The 27,039-nt window shown below is 36.4% G+C and overlaps 1 protein-coding gene across 1 annotated transcript in view; it reads right to left on the reverse strand.

The window, feature by feature from the left end:
• The window catches only part of LOC132117910 (histone deacetylase 7-like), an 81,727-nt gene that overhangs the window by 10,852 nt on the left and 43,836 nt on the right, over nt 1-27,039 (reverse strand). The window contains exons 4-18 of the mRNA XM_059527271.1: nt 23,683-23,770; nt 20,159-20,276; nt 19,956-20,056; nt 16,738-16,860; nt 15,372-15,478; nt 14,248-14,349; nt 13,018-13,177; nt 11,811-11,992; nt 11,452-11,634; nt 10,232-10,448; nt 10,025-10,158; nt 8,598-8,718; nt 8,320-8,369; nt 3,030-3,137; nt 1,026-1,081 (exon numbers count right to left, since the gene is read on the reverse strand). Coding sequence (XP_059383254.1) covers nt 1,026-1,081; nt 3,030-3,137; nt 8,320-8,369; nt 8,598-8,718; nt 10,025-10,158; nt 10,232-10,448; nt 11,452-11,634; nt 11,811-11,992; nt 13,018-13,177; nt 14,248-14,349; nt 15,372-15,478; nt 16,738-16,860; nt 19,956-20,056; nt 20,159-20,276; nt 23,683-23,770 — 1,850 coding nt within the window. The remainder of the gene's footprint in view (nt 1-1,025; nt 1,082-3,029; nt 3,138-8,319; nt 8,370-8,597; nt 8,719-10,024; nt 10,159-10,231; nt 10,449-11,451; nt 11,635-11,810; nt 11,993-13,017; nt 13,178-14,247; nt 14,350-15,371; nt 15,479-16,737; nt 16,861-19,955; nt 20,057-20,158; nt 20,277-23,682; nt 23,771-27,039) is intronic.

Raw genomic sequence — 27,039 nt, forward strand, 5'->3', positions numbered from 1 at the left:
GAAATATCCACACACACAGACAGGCGTGCTGACGCCGCACACACACTCGCCCGAACGCGAGGTGACAGAGAGCACACACAAACACACCACTCAAAACATGCCATCAACACACATGTACAGGAAGAAGAATTTCACTTCATGACCACAATAAACTGAGCCTAACTCACATGCACAACATACTCTATTCAGGATTATTCTAGTCAACTAAAACTAAAACCATTCAATTATTCTTTATAAAAATAAATGTGAAATAAAATGAAATCATCACACTTTATTTTTAAGGTTCAATTCTCGCTATTAACAAACCATTAACTACTAAGACCTTTGCTTCAATAAAATCCTAATTAGCTGCTTATTAATAATTAGTAAGGAATGTAGAATATGGTCATGCAGAATATGTGCTTTATAAGTATTCATTAATAAATAAACAGCCAATATGTTAATAATAGGCATGCTACTAAGCAACTAGTGAATAGTGAGAACTGATCCCTATACTAAATTGTTACCAATTACAAAAATTCAATTTCTTTCTGAGGCAACATTTCAAATTTACTACTTACTTGTACTAAAATAACTACAACTAAAACTGAAATAAAAATGAATAAAAACTGTACAGACAATTTTAAATAAAAAAGGGTGAAACTACAACAAAACTTGTCAACTAAAACTAAGAGGAAAGCAGAAAATATCAAATTAAGATTAACTTCGAAACTAATATTAGTCTCAATGACCATAAAAATATTACTATTACTCTATATTACCAGCCACCAAGTGCCTATATTTCTATTTACTATTAATATTATACATGTATTTAACTTAAACATGTATTTTAATTTGTATTCATTTCATGCATTTCTTTTATCTGAAGAACTTTACAGTAGAGGAAAAGCAGACAGAAAGTCACATAAAAATGATAGAAACATGACGCAGGTCAGGCTCGAACCTGCAACCACCATTAGACACACATCCTTGAACTCGAAATAATAATGTACAGAGTCATTTCTGAATGTACCAGGCAGACTTACATGGGGTTTGACGGGTCTGCGTGATGTCCTGGTGGCCTGACCACAGCAAAGCCGTTCTGAAACATTGAAACCAACATGTCATTAACTCCACATTTACCAGTCGCCTCTCACACAGAAACCATGTTTTCACCAAACTGCTTCAACAAGCTGGCCTCCGCTTTCAGTTAAAGCAATAAAGCCGTTTCCCTGAAACATCCCCTATAGCCTTCATTAAGTTTAATTACCAGCAGGGGACTCGAGTGATTGAACTATTCTTTTACAGTCGTTACAGTTTTCCACATCTTAATCAATTGATCTGGTCGGTTTGCTACTTGGTTAAATTTTATTTGAGGCAACGGTTATTACAAAGACCCTCTGAAGGAAACGAGTACTTGATTCTGATTGGCTGACACATGGTTCAAGAGTTTTGACTGAAGATGCATTTGTGTAATGTCAGAATTACATTCAATTGTTATAGAAGACTAATTTCATTTAATATTTTACAAAAATTCAACACATACTTCTGTTTGATATGCTGTTTTACTATAGCGAGTGGTAGTTGGTCTGGTTTCTGTTTTCAAAGCATTGTGAGAGGTAAATTAATGCAAAGCATTTCACTCTGGAGCTTAAGTTCTCTGCCTAAGGAAGTAATTATCTCAGAGTTGTCATCTTGTAATTATGGTAATTTCAATGCAACGTGAACATGCATAATATAGAATTGTATTTTCTATAACTGCACAGCCAGGGTTGGTGCGCAGCTGATGGTGACACTAAGTGCATTTTTCAGTAGCATGACATTAGACCAGTTTTATTGAAAGTAGTGAATCAAAATAGCAACAAGTTTCATTATAGTGTCACAAAAAATGCTAAATCACACTGTGATTTTAAAGCAGCTTCTTCAACACAGTGCACAGCTATGACAGAGTTCAGGGTTTGTTTCAGTTCTAGTAACATCAGATCGGGCTGTTTCTTACTAAGATACTTAACCAGTGCTGTAAGAAAGTTGCAGCACTCCTGAAAAGTGCAGGTTTCCCAAAAGCTTCGTAAGCCTAAGAAGTTCGTAAAAACGATCGTACGACTGATCTTAATATTACAGTCTGTTTCCCAAAAGCATCATAACTTAAGTAGCACTTGAAAATCATCATAGATCTACGAGTGCTCTGGAGTAATCGTTAAGCCCTAGAGTTTAAGAGCTTTAGCCCTAAGTGCATTGTAAGAAGACCGATTTATGCTTCACCTGCAGGACAATCGTAAGATTGCACTTTTAACTTGATTCAAGCGCAATGTGAATATAATGTAACAATTTGATTGTTCTTTATTGTACACTTTATGACTCGTTTTCTTATTTTTGTTTTATTAATTTATAAATGAAATAATTAAAAAGGGCAGAAAAAAATTAAATACACATTTAAAAAAAAAGAAAAAAAGAATAAAATAAGTAATGTAGGAAATGTTTCAAAAACTGGGGGAAAAAATATGTCAATGACTTGCTGAAGTGCACAAATACCAGCTATGCGTTTGATCCGAAATAACGTCTCACTCTCTCTCTATACTGTGTATAAATAAATTAATTTAAATATTTTAAACATTTAGCAGACGCTTTTATCCAAGCACAGCTACGTGCAACTGTGTTAAGTGCATTGTTGGGAAACGCACGTGAAACAATAACGAACGATCGCAAAATTACTCGTAGAAAACGCTCTTAAGCTCTAAGATCAATCGTTATCGGGAAACCCGGCCCTGTGCAGTACCTTTAAACAGCTTTGTACCATGTCTACCAATAAAAGGTGCACATTAGTACCTTAGACAATTAATTTATACCCTTAAGATAGTTATGTTTAGGGGTAAACAAGGTGCAAAGAATGTTCCTTAGTGCCACAGACAAGCTGCTGCTTGCATTAATCGAATGCATTAATTGTCAGTAGCACAATGTTTCATTGTCAGTTATTCTGAGCTCATTTTATCTAAGCAGCAGCATTGACCTAATAGGAATCAACAGTGTTTTGGATATTGTTTTGTACAGACCTTGAGCTCTCCTTTAGCCACTCTGAAGGCCAGCTCAGTCACGCTCCCGGCCGCCATGCGGGACGCTGTGGACGTGTGCATCTCGTTCCAGATGGTGTCATTGTCCACCTGTCGAAATACAAGCATACTCAGCAAATAGCATGGGTGAAGCCTTCAAATCGGTTGATTTATTTATAGGAGTCCAAACTGCTAAAGTGTAATCATGGAACAACAACACCGGTTATTTACAGCGGGATCTGCATTTTCATGGGTTTAAACTAAATATGTTTTGTTATAAGATACAATAAGAACAAACTTGTGCATCAAAACCACTCCTTATCTGGTAAAAAGAAATGAACTTGATTTATCAAAAGTCAATGAATTTGCAACAGCTAAATGCAACATTTCTGACCAACGAACATGTCAACCTCTGAGTAACGTAATTAATTTAAGCCACAATATAAGCTTTCATTCCATAAAACCTGTATAATGTACTACGCAAGGCATTCTCCAGCACTCGAAAAATCAAACATACAGTTCATATCAGAACTAAAAACATCGACATAACACTCACATCTGCATTGATCACTTCACCGAACACTTGCCACAGGCTAAGAAATAAATCATTATTAACTTACAGTCCATCTGCTTTCAAATCCACATCATCTGAATCATAACAACATCAATGTCTGTCAAAAAATAACATGCACAATATGCGGCAGTTCAATATATTTCCTAGAAAACCCACTCTATTGGATGTTTTGACTACACCATTGCTTTCAAAGAAGAAAAAAATACAACAGCGGCCTGATAACACGCAGTCTGTCAAAGACCCTAATACTTAATGCACTCGAGTATACATTTGTTCTTCCCTCGCAGAAACTGAGATGATTCAACCTCTCTCAGTTGTTTAAAAGATTAAGGCAAGATTAAGGGAATTTCATTTTCCCAAATATGACACAAATTTTACATTATTTGTAACATTTAATTACCCCTTTGCAGACTTTGAGTAATCTAATCCCCTTAGATGTAACCACTCTGCTTTGCTCCAGTGATTCATGTGCATCTAAACCCAAGTTAACACTTGATTTTGCGAATGTTTCACAGTTTGCTGCGAGTAGGCGCCTCCACCCAAACCCTGGCTCACGTAATTCCTGACAAATAATCTCCGTCAGTCACCCATTCCACCCGAATAAAATGATGTAGCTGAATTGTCTTGGCGCACACTAGCACATTTATCATTATGACAGCCGTGATCAGCGTTCATAAATCTGCAAAGCCACAAACAGCGGTTCAACTGAAGGGCACGGCTGCACGATGCCAGCGTCACATACAGCAAACCGATGCCATAGAGATGTGCTCGTCAACAACAACCGCAGACGGCAAGACCAGCTGGAATCCCAACTCACATTTTAACCGTCTCAGTTTGAATCCACAATTTAAACCAATCAGTAAACTGAGCGTAATCCTATTCAAATGAATGAATAACCAGCTGTATGCTTTCAAACAGATGGCATTGACGAAACATGTTTATCCAACCATATTTGTATAAAGATCGCTCATGCGTGCTAAAGTATTTAGATGCTTGTTTTTGTTGTAAGCATCCACAAGGCGAAGTGTGTGTTACAAATTACAGAACATAAACTAGATTACAAGAATACACTAAAAGAAAGAGGCTGGAGTGAGCGAAACTATAAATCGATTTCCTGTTATGTGTCATACTAATGGCATGTTTAAATATTCTTGGTGTGTGGTCTCCATATTGTCATAAACATGGGCTCTCATCGATACACCGGCTTGTAGGTTATCATGCCTAAAATGATAATGTGTTTATGTGTTTGTAAAGGCTGCATTTATTTGATCAAAAATACAGTAATATTGTGAAATATTATTTCAATTTAAAATACCTGTTTTCTAATTAAATGCCTTGATGAATACAAAAATCATAATGACCCCAAACTTTTGAAATGTACTAGATGCAAGTTGCAAGGGTGTTCTGATTGGCTGCTAGGGCAATTTTAGATGGTTTCTTATTGGTTGGATTAGTTGCATAGCTACAAGTTTTTATCACACACTGACACAAAACAGATCTTTTTGCACACACGTGTGCAATCTGATCCTTTAGATTCAGATTTTTCAGTATGTGCCACTTTCAAATCATGCTCAAAATCTGAATGTACCTAAGTATCCTCTCAAGTCTTTCATTATTTAGTCATTTCTGTTTTTTTTCAAAGCACACGTCATAGCAAGTGAGCAATAAAAGAGAGTAAATGTCTCTTGCATTTGCACATCACATAATATAACATTATAACTAGTGGTTTTATTTTGATGTCAATATTTCTTAGGGTGCAGGGTGGAGGGGGGCTGATATACAGCTGAAATAGACCTATATGATATTGCACAAATGATACTAATTTACACATGAATCAGAATTTCTGCAATTGAAATTATATTTATTTTACAGAGCATCTGCAAATATATTGAGATCTTTGTATTTTGAACAGATTAGTATTTTTTTTGTCATTTTAGACATCTGTCACTCTGTTACAGTAGTATTTTTCACAAAGTTGATGAAAAGCGTAAAATAAAAATAAACGCTCTAACGGGGCACTCTCTGGGAATCATATGTTCTCAAATAAACACCAGATAACACTAATTTTCACACTGGCTACCATTAACTGTTTGATTACCAAAAACTTGAGAGTGAGAAAATGATAACAAAATTTCATTTTTGGGTGAATTATGCCTTTAAATGGCAAGCCAAGCGCTCCAAAACTGAGATAAAACAGCCACGTTTTCACACAAATACTTCTTCAGTGCAACACTGAAGGATTTTATCATGCATTTTATCAGCCGCCAAGTAAAAATCGATTTAAATAAATTGATTTGAGGTGTAATTCAATGCATGTGATTTGAACAAAGCCCCAACTCTGAGTGAAAGCAACAGTGATGCTCACTTTAGTAAACAGCACTAGTAAGAGAAAAGAGAGCATCATTACTCTCTAAAACTGCCTTCATAAGCGGCAGGAGAGTAACGGGGTGGCCATGAGAAGAAAGAATGAGGTTATACATTCCCCTCTCTCCCTTTTGTTTGTTGCCCTGCTCCCCACATCTTCCTTCTCTCTTTTCTTTTTTATTTTCCCTCATCCTTTTTTTTTTTTTGCATTGCTTGTGGTTTGGCAGCGTGAACAATGAGAGGGCTGGAATTTCTTTTATCCTCCATGGCACATATTGTTCCAATCATTCCACATGGACCTGCTCTGAGCTTGATCGTCAGAGTCAAGTTTTCAACATTTTCTCCCAATTTTCAGCCGGTTCTGCCCGGATAGACTGCTCTCTGACCTCAGATCTGTCCCAGAAGGGACCGGCGAGTCCACTTTTAACATACCGAGTGTCAGCCAGTGGTTTCTGCTAGAGCAGGTGTCAATGTGGGCTTGCTTTGAGGGAACATAGTGGCCACAAATGTCATGATCACAAATGACAAATTACACACTCTAGGTCTTAGCCTAGTTGTTCCTCCACAGAAACCACAACTTTGATGCTTCAAAAAGTTCATGAAGACATCGCTTCAAGTAATCAATATGAAAAGAGACATTTAAGCCAAGTATTTTGATGAAACAAACCCACTTTCTTCAATAAACAGATTTAATTAAGGCTTTTATTCATATAAACACATCAATATACAGTACATACATCGAGCACATCAAATACGGTAAACAGAAGCTCAATCGTGTGAGAACTAATGAGGTTTATTCTCATGAATCAGACACGTACGGATGAGCTTCAGTTTACCATATTTGTTGAGCATTATGTGTTGAGCAATGGACGTGAAAATCTTTGATTAAACTGCTTAATTTACGAGGATTTGCTTTGTTTTTTGTACTTTTTTGGATGTGTTAAAGTTTTGGTTGTGTAGACTTCCAATAGATTGAGGATATTAACAATGTTTTCATTTGTGTTTGAAAAAGAGCAAAAGCTTCATGGGTCTGGATCAATATGAGGGTGAGTCAATTTCGACAAGTTTCTCATTTATTGGGTGATTTATGGGCAGATACACTGTCCAATAAACAGTGTTTTTGCATTATATCCCTTTTAATTTACGAAATATTTTGATAATAAAACATCAAATAGATATGCCATAAATTGACTATAACAATAAAATCATATTTCTTACACTCAAAAACTATAATAAGCATTTGTATGTGAGACATTATTAGCTTTATGTCACATTTCTTATTACTTCTTAAAACATAAACAGAATAAGTGAAATGGTCTTCACCAGTTCTCACTGTTAGCTAACTACTAACTATGACCTTGTTGGCCTCAATAAACTCCTAATTGCTTATTAATAGTTATTAAGGTCATTGTTAAGTTTAGGAATGGGGTTGGAGTAAGGGATCTAAAATATGATCATGCAGAATAAGGCATTAATTTGTGCTTTATAAGTACTTATAAACAGCTAATACTGTACACGTTAGTAATATGCATGCTAATAAGCAACTAGTGAGAAATGGTAGCTAAACTAATGTATTACCACATGGTCTATTATTACTGATAGCAGATGAACCCAATTGAAATTGGTCCAAAAACAATGGAAAATTACATACGGGCCTTGAAATAAACCTTCACAGAGCGCACAAGATGTGAACTTGGCGAAAAACAACATGTATGTTGTAATACTTCATTTTGATAGTCCACTTTAGACATTCTACTTATACTGTAAGTAACTTTACAACTACATGTCAACTAGCAGAAGTCAGCAGAGTATGAGTAGACTGTCTGCTTTATATCTGCTAACACTTTATTTGATGCTCCCCAAACAGACATTATACTGACTGTAAGTAACTCTGCAAGTACAGGTCAACTTATTCTACCAGCTCTAACCGTCTAATAATACGCTAATGAGAGATAGCTGACGTGTAGTGGCAAATTAATGAGAGCTGTTGTTGGAAAGTTACTTGTGTAGTTATAGTAAATAGTGTTGAACGTAGACCATTAAAATAAAATGTAGTCACATGTTTCCGCGTCATGCTCATATGCACATACTAATCCACGAGACAGGTTATGTCTGTACATACATAATTAATATACACAGTACACACATATATATTAAAAAAAATTTTTTTTTTTGGATGCGATTAATCACGATTAATCACGATTTATCGTTTGACAGCACTAAATTACATTTTCCCAGTTATCAACAAGTAATACACTGTCCACCAACATATCATGCATGTCTACTTAATTTCCAAGCTAACATGTTTCTTGCAGGGTTATTACCAAGCTATGGTGTGTGTGTGTTTTCACTTACCCCGACTCCCCCACAGGGCAGCATGACGAACATCCGCTGTGACAGTATGCCTGTTGGACACAGAGCGACGTCAAGCAGATTAACTGTCATTCTCACATTCACAGCTCCACATTTCCAACCCTTTAGTCATTGTGAAAGTCGCTTATATTCGTGTGTTGTCGTGCCTGTGTGCCTTTGCTTTGAAAAATGAGGTGTTGTGCTGGCCAAGCTGCAGTTGACTCATGTCTATCAGATGTGACCCGTGTGTGTGTGTGTGTGTGTGTGTGAGGATGTGTTACCGGCCAGCTTGCGATTGTCCAGTTTGAGGCGGTTGAGTGGATTGGTGCCGTACAGCAGAACGTGACGCTCTGTGTGAACAGACTGTAACTCCTCCAGAGTGGCCTTCCTTCCCCGAATACTCTGCAGAGGAAGAAAAAACACAAAAGACATGAGAGAGGATGTTCATGGTGCAAACATGCCGTCAGCATCGGAGTTCTTACTGTAAAGGCAGGGAGGCTTTCAATTATCTTTTTTCGATATAATGCGAGTGAATGTGCACTAAGAAACGCCACTCTCTCATGAACACGCGACGACAGTTAGCAGAAACTAGAGATTATGGCTTATACAGTTTTGAATATGGATATTATTCTTACATAAGTGCAGCGATTCACTTCAGAAGGCCTTTATTAACCCCCAAAAGCCACGTGGAGCAATTTATGGTGGATGGCCCTTTTTTGGGCTTCAAAATCTGGACCACCATTCATAGCCATTATAAAGCTTGGAAGAGCCAGGACCATTTCTAATATAACTCCGACTGTATTCATCTGAAAGAGGAGAGTCGTATTAATCTAGGATGAGTGAATCGTGAGCTCATTTTCATTTTGGGGTGAACTATCCCTTTAAATCTCGATTGAGTCAGCGGGATCGTACCTGAGACCTGGATGACACTGATTTAACCTGCTGTGTGAAGCACTCTTTCAGACATGTTTTGTGAACTCATTTTCAAACAGCCACTTAAAGGAATAGTTCACACAAAAATGAAAATGGTCTTCATTTAGGCTACTCACCCTCCACTTGTTCCAAACCTTATGAGTATCTTTTTTCTTTTACACAAAAATAAAAAAAGAAAGGAAAATATATATATTCTGAAGAATGATGGTAACTAAAGAGTTGCCCGTAGACATTGACTTCCACAGTATTTCTTTTTCCAATACTATGTAAGTCAATGGCTACCGTCAACTGTTTAGTTACCATCATTCTTCAGAATATCTTTTTCTGTGCTAAACAGAAGAAGAAGAAAAAAACTCATACAGGTTTGGAACAAGTAAATGAAACTTGAATTTGAATTATCCCCTTAAATTTCGGTCTGTACCTCACATTAATCTATCACATAGCTTTAGAAGACTATTATACAGTGTACTATAATACAAAATATATTGGATGTGTGATGCAAACTACTTTAATAACACCTTTATGGTGTATTATGTCACTTTGAAGCTTATTAACGTACACTTTATTAATAAAGGCCCCAAATTCTTGTGCATTCCACTGAAGAAAGTCATGCAAGTTTGTTACAACATTAGGGTGAATAAATGATGACAGAATGTTGATTCCGGACTGAACTGTGTCTTTAATGTGGATGTGTTCATGAGAATGTTCAATAATAATGTCAGGACAGATCCTACGCCCCCTGTAGGAAAGGAGAGGAAGTGCATGCTGTAAATACCTCACACTGGCCCCTGAGGCCCCTCTCCTGCAAGCGTGACCAGATGCTCTGGATTCTCCCAGCATGCTCTGGGTGGCTGCTGTTGTCTCCACACGTACACTGGTGCTTCAGCATTTGGGAGTCATACACCAGACCTGCACACACACACAGTCATTGAGAGCGTCTCCTCTGCTGCAGAGCGGCGTGTGATTGGTGGAGGCTCTGTACCCGTGGTGAAGCGCGGCTGGCTCTGGGGCGGCTCCGGTGCCGTGGTGAGAGGCAAGGCTTTGTCCGGCAGCGTTAGCGAGGTGGAGGCTGGAGACGACTGCGTACGAGAGAGCGGCCGGTGCGCGGCGCCGAGCATCATGGGTACCGTCAGTGTCTCCATGTGAGCCGTCTGTCTGCGCAGCTGCTGCAGCTGCTTCTGTGTCTCCCACAGACGTGACTGCAAAGAAAGCATTTCAGCAGGGTTTATGAAAACATGTCTGCATAACCTCTTCAACCGCATCTGATACATGAAATAAATAACATATAATCATTTCTTTTGAAAAGTATTCCTGCATGCAAATTCTGTAATTATGTCCAAACACAAAACAAAATTATGGTACAGTGTATGCTATATGAATGGTATTTACACCTCAGAATAGCTCAAAATAAAATAAGAGGCAACATTTTTTTTGTTTATTATTATTATTTTTGTTGTATCAGAGTAATGAACATCTAATGGAAATTATAATTAATAATAATAATGAGATTTTGAAACAAACCTTAAAGGAGAACTGGAGGGAAAACATACTTAATTGTTGTCAAAAAAAGAAGATAATAAAAAGAACCATGGTTTATCTTCTTTATACAAAATGTAACTTTTTTTCTTGTGATTTTTAGATCATTTATACTATCGTTCAATAGTTTGTGTGGTAAGTGGGGTTTTTTTGTAGGAAATTAATGCTTTTATTCAGCAAGGACGCATTAAATTGTTCAAAGGTGACAGTAAACTGCTTTATAAAATTACAAAAGATTTATACAATTCTGAAAAAAGCAACCTTGACAATAATGAGAAATTTCTCACATAAGAAATCATGTGACACTGAAGACTGGAATAAAGCATTACATCACAGTAATAAACTGTATTTTACAATATACTAAAATGGACACCACTTATTTTAAATTGTAAAAATATTTCACAATTTTGTTTTGTTTTTCTGTATTTTTCATCAAATAAATCCAGCCTTGATAAGCATCCAAGTATCTTTCATAAACATTAAATAAAATGTTTTTGTGACCTTCATCTGCACAGAATTATTATTATATTTACATTTTCTTTATATTTTTATATATTTACATTTTTTAATTTTAAGTGATATGTGATAACATTTTGGCAGATGTTTTTGGCACGACAAAACGTATACGGCTTATTCTCCTCAAGCATGTGGTGGTTTGTGTCTGACCTGGTTGAGAATGACGGTGTGTTGCAGGTTGAGCTGCTCCTCTTGGCTCTCCAGCTCTCTCTGAGACTCCGCCCTCACCCTGCCCTGGTGGGCGTCGCCCGCTGATGGCCCCACCTCCTCTGAGTCCATGTCCTCTGACGGGATCTGCCGGAGGCGAGGCTTCTCACTGGACTTTGACATGAGCTGCGGCACACAGACGGAGATCCAGACCAATCCAAAACACGAAAAAAAAGCCTTTCCAATATTTGGTTTCTATTGCATTTCAAATCAAATATGAATGCCTTTCGGATGAGGTTTGTTAAATAAATAGCATTTCTTGATTGCATCCTCCCTGTGGTAGAGTAAAGTGTGATGTGCACCTTGCCCAGGTGCGTCTGCTGCTTGAGTCTCTCCAGGATCTGAGCGCTGTGCGTCTGCTGCTGGAGCAGGTGAGGGTGGAGCGCACGGGGACTCTGGGGCAGCGGCTCGGAGCGGGTCCGGCTCAGAGGCTTGTGAGGACCAGACGCACTGAACTGAAGGGGAACCGGACCCAGACCTGGAACTGATCACAAACTAATCTGATTACAATTCCTGCTAGATATCAAAAATATCATGCCACACAGTTCAGATTACACAAAAGAGAAAATAAACATGATCCACACTATCTTTAATATAACAATATGCCATCAGGAACTCAGTGAAGTATAGTACGTGAATTATAAATACATACTTATGTAATTATATTTTTTATATTGATTTTGTATTTAAATATAGGACTGTGCCATTTATTTTATGTTTAGGTTTTTTGTTTTCGTAATAATAACTTATATTTTCTGATAAATAAAATCTGAAAATATAATCAATAATAAAAAGAAATAAATATTATCAAATCTAAACTGTTTTTGAAAGAAGTCACGTCAAGGTTTTGTTTATTTTAACACAAATACAGTACATTCATTTTGTATAGTATATTGATATTAATATTGTGTAATATCTTTTAAAATAGTTATTTTTAAAATGAAATATAATTCATTTAAAACTACAGTTTTCTATTTTAAAACTTAAAAAAAAAAGTGTTCCTGTAATGCATATCTGAATTGTCAGCATCATTAAAAAGAACAGCATGCATTTGAACATTTGCATTTAAAAAAAGAAAAAAGAAAAATTACAATTATTTTTTTTTATAATTTAAGACTTTATTTTTACTGTCACTACTAATCAATTTAATGTCTCCTTGCCAATTAAAAATATTAATTTCATAAAAAATATAACATTTAATTAAATTAAAAATACATAAATCATGTTTTTAAATAAGATTATATAAACCTTACCGACTCCAAACATTAGAATAGAAATGTATATTTTTCCTGATGTCCTACATTTGTTTGTTGTGTAAAACAAATAAAAAAACTACACACTACGAATACAAAATAAATAATTAAATGTAGTTTATAATCTAAAAAAATAACTTGTCACTGTTGCATTATTCCCATCAGCTAGACTGTTGTTTCAAGCAGTGACCACTAGATGGCGCACACATCAAGCATCTCCTCTGAGAGTGATTGAGGCTGTGTTCAGATCCCTCACCGGCCAGGAGAGGGGTGTGTATGAGTCCAGAGGGCTCCAGGATGAGGACGGGCTGTATGAGCCCGCTCTGCTCTTCCACACCCAGAGGAAGCATCACGGGGGACGCCCCTGACACCCCGGGCACACGACCCAGCTTCAGCGAGCCCAGCTCACTCTCCGCCTGCAGACACACCACCACAAGAGTCCACTTCACAACACAGTTCACTGCAGCCTCAAAATAACTCACAGTAATATTATCAGACGATGCATTACCCCTGTAAAAATACATTACACTGATTCTAAATGACCCTTAAGTTAGCACTGACACATTTAAAAAAAATAATTATTAATTAATGCAACTAAGACAACATGAAACCATCAAAACGCAAAACTGTATTTTGTCAACACGTGATGTTTAAACTGTATGAGAACTAGCCTTAATTCATTAGATTCATATGTAAAATAACACATTTGAGCTATTCCCGTGTTATCTGAGAATCTTACTTTGGGAGTGATTTTTTAATTCAAAGTGGTATTTTTTTTTTAAAGTTAGCGCAGTCTAAGATAGTACAATCCTCATCAACAGTGACTTTTAAAACACATTTTAGGCTTAATAAGAAGAAATGTGCTTTGTGTAAAGTTGAATGATAATTTTTATATCAGTAAATCTAGAGCAATATGTCAGCAAATATGTTAATAGGTTTGAACTGAACTATACTTGTGTGAAATAAATGTATTTTAAATGTAATACTTTTTAACTATGAATTATACTGACCAAGTATCATCTAGGAACAGAATTAACCGTATTATCATTTGTCATTTTATAAACAGAAAAAGAATTCAAAAACAAATCTACGAGGTATTATCATTTAAATTCAAAAAGTAACATCTCTTGTGAAAAAGAAGTCTGCTTAATTGTGCACACTTAAACCTTAAATTAATATTTAATAACTGTACTTGCAGATAATATAATGTCAATGAAATAAAAGTCCACTTAGTTTACACCTTTTCTTATCTAACCTATTTTTTTTTTAACTACACTTTGTAATGTCAAATTAACCATTTTACTTTACATCTTCGATCATTATATTTTAATAATCCTTTGCAATATTTTAAAGAAGGACACTTGTTTTTCTGGCTAACAAACTAAAGCACAAGTAAAGTACTTGACTATAATTTGAACTGTAGTTTGTTTAAGTTGTGCAATACTCAGGCTGTAAGAAAACCAGGTCTGTGATCTGACTGTGGTACCTTGGTGTTGGCGGGGAGGCCGAGCGTGATGGTGGGGAGACCCGAGGGATTCTGCACTGTGAAGTGAGCTAAAGAGCCGTCCTGCAACAGCAGCCTCTGAGCCTGACACACACACACACACGCACACACGCATGCACACAAACACACACACCAAGCACAAATCAGGAATTAGTGGGGAAATGCAGCTAAAAGTAAGTAATTCGGGTAATATATTTCAGCAAAGCATTATTCATGCATAGTATTTACAGATACCTTTATATCTGATGTTGATTTGTTTTATAATAATCAGCAATACTTTAGTTTGGGGACTAATCACTATCACTATTAACTAAGACTTTTGCCTCAATAAGCTCCTACTGTAATTTGCCGCTCATTTATAATTAGTAAGGTAGTTGTTAAGTCTAGGTATGAGGTAGGATTAAGGGAAATCTAAAATATGGTCGAAACAAGACATTAATATGTACTTTATAAGATTTAACGAAGAGCCAATATGTTGGTAATATGCAACTACTTAATAGTGAGAACTTTTACATTTCATTCATTAGATTCAGTTGAAGAAAAAATTATATTTTGTTAACTATGGATTAAAAATATATATATATATTAAAAATAATAACCTGTGTGATCTACTCTTGTGTGCGAGCGGACGAGGCTCCTGTGTGCGACCCGTCAGAGAGCTGTGCATTTATGCAAGCCCAAAAAATGGATAATAAAGTGATGAGGAGGCTTGGGATGGAAACGAGAGATCTGGTGTCCCGGCAGCTGCCTGCAGCTGTCCTTCTCCGGTGTCTTTGTGTAAAACAGGTCATTATGCCAAAGGGAGGGAACCTCCTGAAACAAGCCCTGTCGAGCTCCGCTTTCTCTACAAACAACACCCACCAGAGGAATATTAAAGAGCTGTCCCATCATGCCTCTCTCTCTGTGTGTGTGTGTGTGTGTCTGGGAGTTTGTCCTCCTTTCCACAACAGAAAGGGAGAAGCTTAATACATTTAAACTGTACCGACTGACTACATCATTACATAATGAGCCATTTTCCATTAATGTTAGGATTTATGATTGCATTAGCAGAACGTCCCGTTATAAGGAAGCCGAGATGGCCCTCTGAGGAGTGTGAGGACGGTTACCTCATGGGCCAGGCTGGAGGCGGGCAGCGCTCCGTTCTCATGGGGCAGACTGTCGTTCGGGGAGCTGCAGCCGGACACTGGAGTGCTGCTGCTGCCGGGGGACGAATCTGAGAGAAACACACACATCTGTCGGCTCACACACGGACTCACATCACTACATGTACTGAAGGGACTGTTCATGATCATTCCTCACCCTCACCGTGTTCCAGACCTGTAAGTCTTTTGTTCATCTTCAGATCACAAGTGAAGATAACTTTAATCAAATCTGAGAGATATCTCCATTGATAGTCTACACATTTAACACTTCAGTGCTTCGAAAGACATTGTAAAACCAATCCATATGAATTAAACAGTTTAGTCCAAATTTATCTAAAAGACTTGATTGCTTTATATGATCAACAGATTTAATTTAGGCTTTTATTCACATATAAACACTGGTTAAGCGGACATAAACAGAACATTTCAATCATGCTTGATGCACAAGAACAAACCTGATTGCTTCAGAAGCTCAAACATGCTGTGCAACGTGAGAATAAACCTCGTAAACGCTGTGTGCTGGGCGATATGGCAAAAACATTTTAAAAACATTAGACCGATTCTCAATTTTTTACGATTTGGTAGTCAGTTTTTACCACTGCAACATGATTCAAGTTTCTTGTACTTTATTAACCCTAGTAGTTAAAGAACTATCTAGATCACTCTTTTGTACTGTTATCAGTGGCATATTGTCATAGGGTTAAATTCTAATGTTTGGTATTATTTCTATTCAAAATTGTGATTCCTTGATTTCTAAAAAAACTAAAAAAATAACGTGCCAAAACATAAAATTTAAATTAACTGATAAAATCTGAAAAATCGCCCAACCCTAGCTTTGATTAATGATATATGTGAATAAAAGCCTAAATGAAATCTGTTCATTATATAAAGCGATCAAGTCTCTTTGAGAAATGTACTCTGCTCAATTCTTTGGATTCGTTTCATGATCTCGTCATGAAGCATCAAAGTGGCAGCTGCGTCGACTGTCAATAGACGGACAGAAATCTCTCATAAAAATATCCTAATGTGTGATCTAAAGATGAATGAAAGTCTTTCAGGTTTGGAACGACACAAAGGTGAGTAAATGATGAAAGAGTTGTAATTCTTGGTTGAACTATGAATGTAATATGCAACAACATTACTTTAACTAACAGAAGGCCTACATGAGAACATTCGGTTATAATCTTATAAAATATGTACAAATAAAAGCAAGAAAAAACCTTAACATTTAATTTTACAAAATTATAAAAAAGACCTAAATAAGTCTCTGTACATACAATACGAGTACATCAGAAGAGTTCAGTCATAACAGCAGACGTGTGGTAGTTACCCAGCGTATCAGGCACGCGGTGTTTGACGGCCGGCGGAGCGCTCTCTTTACGGGTCAGCGGGCTCTTACGGGTGTTCAGGTGCTTCTTTAACTTGTGCTTCACCTTCAGGTTGGGCTCTGAGGCTGCGATAACAACAAAACAACAAGAGCGGAACCAAAGGGAGGTTTTCAGTCAGTTTGGGTCGTTTAGTGAACTGTCATCAAGATCGTTAGCTGTACTTTTGCAGGTTCAGTTGTAGTTTGTTCGTGTCACACGCCTGTGTTGATGTGTCATCAATGTGCTCTTTAAAAACTAACCATTCGTGACTGCAAATAACAACCATGTGTATAAATGAAAATATACAGTACCATCAATAAAACTGACAACAACCAGCATGTGTTTCACAGACAACCTATGGGCTGAAATAACCACATCAACACTTGAGATTTAAATGACGCACACACACACACACACACACACACACACACACAAACATGTCAGAAGACGATTAGGGCGGGTAACTAGTGGAGTAATTTTTGATAACTTTTTTTTTCTCAGATTTTAGGGGAGATGCTTTAAAGTGCAACTTCTCTTAGCAATGATAGCATGCTATGTTTAGTATGTTTGCTAACGTCTAGCAGTAACTGTTATATCTCTACATTTATATTTTAGCTCAGTATAAAGAAATGTTTCAGGACTTTTAAATGTTTCAGCTTGATACATTGGCGTATCTCAAAAAGCATGTTCGACTCATGGCCCTAGAGGTCTGTAAGAATTTTGAAACACATCGGCCACTAGTTGGCGCTAACGAGTTTTATGGCTCTGTAATCACGTGGTGTTTCACATATCAACACAATATGCATATCATCTGATAGATCTCCTCATAATGCACAACTTTGCCTCAAGAACCATTGCTGTCAATCAAATCGTTCAATTGTTATTCACAAATATGTTAAAAAGCTACTTTTGCGAACTAGTCCTAGGTTTTTTGCCCGGTCGGAACCAAACCACTGCAGTAATATTCTGTACGATAAGTACGTTTGAGCTTACATTTAATGAGCTCTATGTATGTGTGTTTAGCAATGTTTATATGTGAATAACAGCTAAATTAAATCGGTTCATCATATAAAGCTCTCGTTTTTCTTCAGAAAAGTTGTTTACAATGTCTTTATACACTCTTAGAAGCATCAAAGTTTAGGTGAAAGGGACTTTCAATTGTCTTTTTTTATTTCAACTGACAGAAATCTCTCAGGTTTCATTAAAACATGCTTAGAAGACGAAATTATGTCCGAATTGTCATTTTTGGGTGAACTATCCCTTTAACCATTCGTCTGCTCATTGATACAACCCAGCAATTAGCTGATTTACAGTAGATGTGGTCATGCATGTCTATTGACCTGTAACTACTTACAGTATATGTAAACGTAGCATCTACTTCCTCTGTTTGATCACACAGTCACAGTTCTGTGCTTTTGTCTAAAAGAAGGTGGCTCTGAAATCTCTTCTGTACTTCCTGCTAATTGTTTTTATCATTGTGAAACAGTAGTTCTGGCAGCAGACGTGTTGAGATCTGTAATCCCACAGCTGTACTTACTCATGGTTACCAGTCAATGACGTGGCTCTGCACAGCGTCATGTTAAACGCTTCCTCTTTTGACCATCGAGTACAAAGTGATCCTGAACTGATATGAAGTGGACAGGTCAAGTATTTGGAAACTGTCTCAAGGACTACTTGAAAACTCGTTCTTCTGCAGAACGCTCTGTTCGATGCTGACTGATAAGAGTCACAATTTCACTTTTTCTGATGGCTCCAGAATCATATTTTGTACCCTATGCGTACATGATTATGATTTGTGCACTTTTTATCATCCATACAACTCAATCATTTAGTAAAGTAGCTGAGCTGGCTGTGGGATTTACATTATTGTAAATGTCTAGCGTTTATGTTTGTACTATTTGAAAGAAATCTCAAGTTTAATACCTGAGGCCTGTTCATATCAAGATGGATATTCAGTACTAAACTTTAAATGCATTTGTTTAGACTGACACGTAAAGGTGTCTTAATGTCTTTCCCAACACATAGCGAAGAAAACTGGCCAATCAATGAGCAACTTTTCGTCACATGACCAGAGTTGACGCTGTTACTTAAAACTACAAAAAGGGGACAAACAGACTTTTTTGATAAGTGACAGTGAATAACAGGAAGTATTTTTGTTTTGTTTTGGTGTTGCATCACAAATAAAAAATCTGAATGGCTGTTTAAAAACATGTAATGACTGTTTGACTTCCTTTTATTTTCTGTGACTCCCTTATTTGAACTTTTGGGGGGGTTTTTTGCTGCTTTTTTCTATAAGCGCCATCTGCTTGTCAGAGAGGGAATTTGCGTTTGCATTATAATATTAATATTATTTTTATTTCTTTATTTCCTTTTCACTGACTGACTGTGATTTTTATTTTCATTACATTTTATTCATGTAAATTTTATTTTATTCTTTATATTTATTTCTTTTCCACCAGCTGTCAGAGTACATTTGCACTTTCTTTAAATTTTATTAAATGTATTAAATGTATTTCTTTTTCATTGACAGAGAGTACATTTTAATTTAATTTTATTAATATTAATTTTATTATTTTTATTAGTTTTTTCACCTACTGTCAGAGAGTGAATGCATTTTAATTTCATTTTATTAATATTTATTTTATTATTTTATTATTTTTATTTCTTTTTTTCACCTACTGTAAGAGAGTGAATGCATTTTCATTCAGCCTGTCTGGGGTTTACTTTACCAATATTTATTTTATCAATTGTTTAACCTACTGTCAGAGAGTCTATGTGCACTGGTCTGAACAGACCGATCGAATGTGAAATCTGGACTGAATTTTTGTGCCTTACATTTGTGTTTGGTGTGAACAGACTTTTACAAATCCTGAACCCATAAAAGTATGAGCAATGATTATAGAGATGATTAGCACTACAGAAGCGGAAAAAAGACTTTTAAACTCTTCATGTGAGTAACTGGACGTCCAGACAGACAGAGTCGCGGTGTTCTGCCCGTGGGGCTGACAGGGGAGTGTCTTTCAGAGGTAAATGAGAAGTTACACAAGGCCTCGTTAACAGAGCGCTGCATGCCTGGAGGAAAGAGAGGCACTGGAAGTCTGTCTGAACGGCTTCCACACTCATCCATAGATACTGAAGAATGAACTGTCATGTGATGTTTATATGTGTGACAGTGACATACTTGCTCGTCTCAGGGGTGGTTCGTCAGGCCCTTCGCTGAGAGCTGGATTTGTGGAGGACATGAGCGGCTGCACAGGAGCGCCAGGATCGGGAACCAACTCCCTGAGGAAACACAGAAGACCTTTCTTCTAAGATCTGAAGGAAAGCATGTAGTTTTCATGTGTACTTTAACAGTGGTGGGTGGATATGAGAACTGTTTCTAACCGGTAGGCGACGGACGGGCTGCTCAGAGGGTTGGAGTTGGTCCTCTCTAGCACCGCCTTCTGCTTCTTCCGAATCACTTGCGCCAGTTTCTGCTTCACCAATGCACTGGCCACAGCACCTGTCAATCAACACAACCGGCCAATTAAAAGCAAAGAAAGCAAACCATTCTCAGTTCAAAATCGTAATATTCTCAATATTTTCAAATAGCGTGGCCCTCCATAAATACAACCAGCCAATGAAATAATGCCAAACCACACTATTAACAAAAAGTGGCAATGCAAATTTCAATGTCAAGTATACTAATATTGTTTTTAAATTAATTTTAATTTAATTTAATTGTTTCAATAATATTAATTGTATTTCTTTATTTTATTAAATTATTTTCTTTATTTTATATAAGATTTTATTTTGCCAAATTTTTATTGTATTTCAGTTTGATTTAGTTTAGTTGGTCCAGGACAAGGCCTTTTTAAGTAAATAAGGTTTAAAAATTTTAAATGAATTTAAAATGTATTTATTTTATTTACTTTTTATCATGTTAAAATTTGTTTTAAATTTGTTTTATTTTTTAATTACATTGATATTTTTTGTTTACTTTATTTTTTAAATTAGATTTTTAAAATTATTTTATTGTTATGTATTTTAGTTTATTTTATATATTTTAAATAAATGTTACACTTTAAATTAATTTATTTTATTATTTTATTTTATGATGTTGTGTTATTTTTAGTAGGGATGCACGATATTGGATTTTGCCGTTATCTGATAAGACAATATTTTCACACTGCGGAGGTGATCTAATCGCTAGCACACCCTGAGCACATGCGAGTTAACATATTCAACTTATCGGCAAGATATATCAGCATAATTTTTCATATCGGACCGATATGACATTTAAAGCCATTATCGGCTAATCTGGATATCGGTCCGATAATTGCGTGCATCCCTAATTTTTTGTTTATTTTATATTCATTTTTGTATAGTCTATTTTAGTTTAGTTGGCCCTGTAATAGGCCCTGTAACTAAAGTAATGCAATTTTTTTAAAACATGGCAAATCTGATTTTACTGATTACTAGTCACTGACCCAGTTTTCTCCCACAGAGAAATGTCAGCGATGTTTCTATCGAGGGCCTGTACTGTGAGAGTGGTTGAGCTCTATTGTAGAGCTGTGCGGCCGAGGTTGCAGTGAGGTCGAGGGAAGGAAACTGCATGTTGACTCAGTGCCTCCCTGTCCTTCCAGAGCGCCCTTTATGTGTCGGCTACATCATGTTGGCTCTAACCAATATGGTCAATATTGACACGGTTACTGTTTGTGCTGAGCGATTAATTTTACCTCTCTGCAGGTGCTTTCTCTCACAACAGCCATAGCATCAGCTAGATAAAAAAATAAATAAAATAAAATAAAACACTCCAGCTGCAGTGAATTATTACCGCGTGAGAGACTATTGTGCATCACCAGAAATTATCTTTTTTTGGACAAGAACATCACTGACTGTTACATAAAATCACTATCTGCTTAACGCGCAGTTTATCTAATAGAAAATCTGGTAGCAGCAGTTTTCAGACTGTTTAACTGTAACAGTGCAACACGATTCAACAGGATAATTACTGCTCTCATTCAGTGAAAAACAAACAGCAACAAAAGTGGTATTAATGTTTGCCAGCGTGATCAAGCGCTGCAGCATGACACAGCTCTGGAGATGCTCATGATCACAATGGAGCAATTCTACTGCACACACACACACACACACACAGTGCTGCCATAAACACGCAGAGGGCAAAAGTGCAAAACCCCTATCATCTATCTATCTATCTATCTATCTATCTATCTATCTATCTATCTATCTATCTATCTATCCTTCTACCTATGTTTTGGACATGGCACCAAGGTTTTTTCCGTGATCCGGTATATCGTAGAAATGTCATGGTAATATTTTAAATAACTTGGAGTAGCAGGTAAATACATGCAGATATGTTAACTATTATTCAGCGCCATGAAATCCACCACAGTACTATGGTTTTAGCATCTATCCATTCATGTATGTCTGCTCCATGGTATTGTATGTTGTAGCATGACACGATCTGTAGTTGCTGTAACTGGCAGGTCACTGGCAGCAGTGAGAGAGTAAATACTCTTCTAGAACAACAGGGATCCATGTTCAGTGCAGACTCCTCCCATGTGTTTTCAACCACAAAGTTTTGTTTTTACTCTCAGAGCTACTTCCTGAGGCAGCCGTTTCAGTTGAGCTACTATTAAAAAGGGCACTGGCACAATCGAAAACTCTTTTCCTCAGTCGATTTATGTACTAAATCGACTGAGAAAAATGATCGCACCTTTTTTTGTTCGGCCTCCACAACACAACCTACAGTACTTGTGCACAGCACCTGTTCGATTCTTCTTAGTTGAAGAACTGTGGCAAATTAAAATGTCAATCTCTTTCTTGGTGCTTAAGATGCATGTTAGTGACATCTGAGTGATCAGTCATCCAAGTTAGGGCTGTGCGATATGGGGAAAATATCTAATTGCGATTTTTTTTGACAGATATTGTGATTGCGATTTGATTTGCGATTTTACATTTGCAAAGTCAAGCTTCAGCTCAATATTGTCAATAATCTGCAGCACAGTATGAGTATCATTACCCTGCTGAAAAAAACAACAACAAAAAGAACAAAACAGAAATTCTTACAGTTTCCATGAAACCATTACAAGATTCCTTTTTGTTTTTGGCATTATTCCAATAGGAATTACTGTTGTTCTATCCAATACAATTCCCATTATAACCCTGAAATCCTTTCAATTGTGTTTTGGGAGGGGTTCTATATATATTATAGAATTTACGAAGTTATTAAAATAAATATTTATTTAAAATATTTATATATATATATATATATATATATATATATATATATATATATATATATATATATTTATATATATATATATATATATATATATATATATATATATATATATATATATATATATATACTGTATATATATATATATATATATATATATATATATTGTATATATATATATATATTTTTTTTTTTTTTTTTTTATTCTTTTTTTTAAATGGTGGGCGTTTACACAGTTGGCTAGTGCTGATTGGGGAGAACGGAGGTGCGCTCACTCTATCTGTTAGTAAGGCTGACAGTCATGCATATGCTCTGGAACAGAATAATATCGCGTCCACATCGCAGGCTTTTGCGATTAGCAAATCACAACATCTCAAATCGCGATTTCGATTCGATTTCGATTAATCGCACAGCCCAAATCCAAATGCCTCATTTTAAAGGCATTTCATTCATGAAATGACAAAAACAGAATCTCATATCTGTCTTGCTAATCAAACTAACCCCAACCTCAAACTAGCACACAGTACTATGTTTGGTGACCACTAGTCATTCTTTTAGACATTCACTCTGTGTTTAAGTAAGTAGCTACATAGTTTGTCTGTGAACAGCAGCTATGTAAGTGTTATTGTGTTTGTGTGTGTGTGTGTGTGTGTGTGTTACTCACTCTGTTGACTCTTGTCCTTGTTTTTAAGCTGCTGTAGCTGTTGTTTTGCTAGTTCCTGGTCTCGTAGATGCTGCTCCATGTTATAGGACTACAAAAAAGAGGTCATAGATGTCAGTCATAATTATTCATAATTCAAAGTGCTGATTAGTTTATCAAGCTCATTAAGTCCCTAGTAAATACACATCCATTGGGTCTCATTCATGAAAAAAATTTGGATAATACATCTATTTGATCATGAATTTATTCTATTCATGAATTTAATTATTTGTTAAACAATTTAGCAACCAATTATATATAAATTGCTTTTAAACTCACTGTCCAGGTAAAAATGAGCTAATGCTAATCTAATGCTAGGTGTTAGGGTACGATGGGGTTAAAGGACGCCTTAAGAAAAGTTTTTGCTTTTTACTGCGCCTAAAATGTATAATTGCAGAATACATATATATATTTTATATTAAACATTTGTGGAGCAACAGATCTAGTGTGGAAATAAATCATTAACTTTTACTGTGCAGCTTTAGCCCCAATAGCAGGGAGCAGGGACGCTTTTTACCCATGAATTTAAAATACCATAGATGTGTACTTTACACATTCTTTCATTATTTAAAAACTGTTGCTTTAATTATCTTAAAACTGAAAATCATATTCAGATGCGAAAATATTCAATTAATTAAGCACAGAATCAACTGTGCACTGCTGTGGGCAAAGGATCAGACGAATCAGGAAGAAGACAGATTGGCTAAACCGACCGTCTGCTAGCTGCCTCACGTCACAGAGGTCAGTTAATTCTCAGCACATAGAGACTCTCTTACCTAGATATCACACTATAGAGACTGTGTCTGTTCCCCGAACTAGAAAATACAAAAAACGTCCAAACCAAGTTAAGATTAACAATTTAATTGAGGTTCAACAAATAAAAACCAGAGCAATATGGATAAACAAATGATAAAGCTTGGCTTATTTAATATCAGGTCCCTTTCTACGAAAACACTTTTTGTAAATAATATGATCACTGATCATAATTTAGATGTGCTCTGTTTGACAGAAACCTGGCTAAAACCTGATGATTACATTATTTTAAATGAGTCCACCCCCCAAGATTACTGTTATAAACATGAGCTGCGTCTAAAAGGCAAAGGGGGAGGTGTTGCTTCAATTTATAACAAAGTTTTCAGGATTTCTCAGAGGACAGGCTTCAAGTATAACTCGTTTGAAGTAATGGTGCTTCATATAACATTATCCAGAGAAACAAATGTTAATGATAAATCCCCTGTTATGTTTGTACTGGCTACTGTATACAGGCCACCAGGGCACCATACAGACTTTATTAAAGAGTTTGGTGATTTTACATCCGAGTTAGTTCTGGCTGCAGATAAAGTTTTAATAGTTGGTGATTTTAATATCCATGTTGATAATGACATGGAATTGATGTTGATAGTGTTGAAATTATGCAGCCAAGTGATGATATCTCAGATCATTATTTAGTTTTGTGCAAACTTCATATAGCCAAAATTGTAAATTCTACTTCTTGTTACAAGTATGGAAGAACCATCACTTCTACCACAACAGACTGCTTTTTAAGTAATCTTCCTGATGTATCCAAGCTCCTTAGCATATCCAAAACCTCAGAACAACTTGATGATGTAACAGAAACTATGGACTCTCTCTTTTCTAGCACTTGAAATACAGTTGCTCCTTTACGCTTAAGGAAGGTTAAGGAAAACAGTTTGACACCATGGTGTACTGAGCATACTCGCACCCTAAAGAGAGCAGCCCGAAACATGGAGCGCAGTTGGAGGAAAACAAAACTAGAGGTATTTCGTATTGCTTGGCGGGAAAGTAACGTATCCTACAGAAAAGCATTAAAAACTGCTTGATCCGATTACTCTTCTTCTCTTTTAGAAGAATACAAACATAACCCCAGGTATTTATACAATACAGTGACTAAATTACCGAAAAATAAAGCCTCAACAAGTGTTGACATTTCCCAACATCACAGCAGTAATGATTTTATGAACTACTTTACTTCTAAAATCGATACTATTAGAGATAAAATTGCAACCATTCAGCCGTCAGCTACAGTATCGCATTAGACGGTGCACTATAGACCCCCTGAGGAACAGTTCCACTCATTCTCTACTATAGGAGAGTGAGAATTGTATAAACTTGTTAAATCATCTAAACCAACATGTATGTTAGACCCTATACCATCTAAGCTCCTAAAAAAGGTGCTTCCAGAAGTCATAGATCCTCTTCTGACTATTATTAATTCCTCATTGTCATTAGGATATGTCCCCAAAACCTTCAAACTGGCTGTTATTCAGCTTCTCATCAAAAAAACACAACTTGACCCCAAAGAACTAGTTAATTATAGACCAATCTCAAATCTCCCTTTTCTGTCCAAGATACTAGAAAAAGTATCTTTTAAACAATTATATTCCTTCTTAGAGAAAAATGGTATATGTGAGGATTTCCAGTCAGGATTTAGACCGTATCATAGAACTGAGACTGCTCTCCTTAGAGTTACAAATGACCTGCTCTTATCATCTGATCGTGGGTGTATCTCTCTATTAGTTTTATTGGATCTTAGTGCTGCGTTTGACACAATTGACCACAACATTCTTTTGCATAGACTCGAACACTTTGTTGGCATTAATGGAAGTGCATTAACATGGTTTAAATCATACTTGTATGACCACCATCAGTTCGTAGCAGTGAATGAAGATGTATCCTATCGATCACAAGTGCAGTATGGAGTACCTCAAGCCTCAGTACTAGGGCCGCTACTCTTCACGCTTTATATCTTACCCTTGGGAGATATCATCAGGAAACATGGTGTTAGCTTTCACTGTTATGCTGATGATACTCAGCTCTATATTTCTTCGCGGCCCGGTGAAACACACCAATTTGAAAAACTAATAGAATGCATAGTTGATGATGAAAACTGGATGACGAGTAATTTCTTACTGCTAAATTCTGAAAAAACAGAGGCGTTAATTATAGGACCTAAAAACTCTGTTTGTAATAAGCTAGAACACTGTCTAAGTCTTGATGGCTGCTCTGTCAATTCTTCGTCATCAGTTAGGAACCTAGGTGTGCTATTTGATCGCAATCTTTTCCTTAGCATTTGTAAAACTTCATTTTTCCATCTCAAAAATATTTCTAAATTAAGGCCTATGCTCTCAATGTCAAATGCAGAAATGTTAATCCATGCATTTATGACCTCAAGGTTAGATTATTGTAATGCTTTATTGGGTGGTTGTTCTGCACGCTTAGTAAACAAACTATAGCTAGTCCAATATGCAGCAGCAAGAGTTCTTACTAGAACCAGGAAGTATGACCATATTAGCCCGGTCC

The sequence above is a fragment of the Carassius carassius genome, chromosome 37 (genome assembly GCF_963082965.1).
Source record: "Carassius carassius chromosome 37, fCarCar2.1, whole genome shotgun sequence".
NCBI lineage: Eukaryota > Metazoa > Chordata > Actinopteri > Cypriniformes > Cyprinidae > Carassius > Carassius carassius.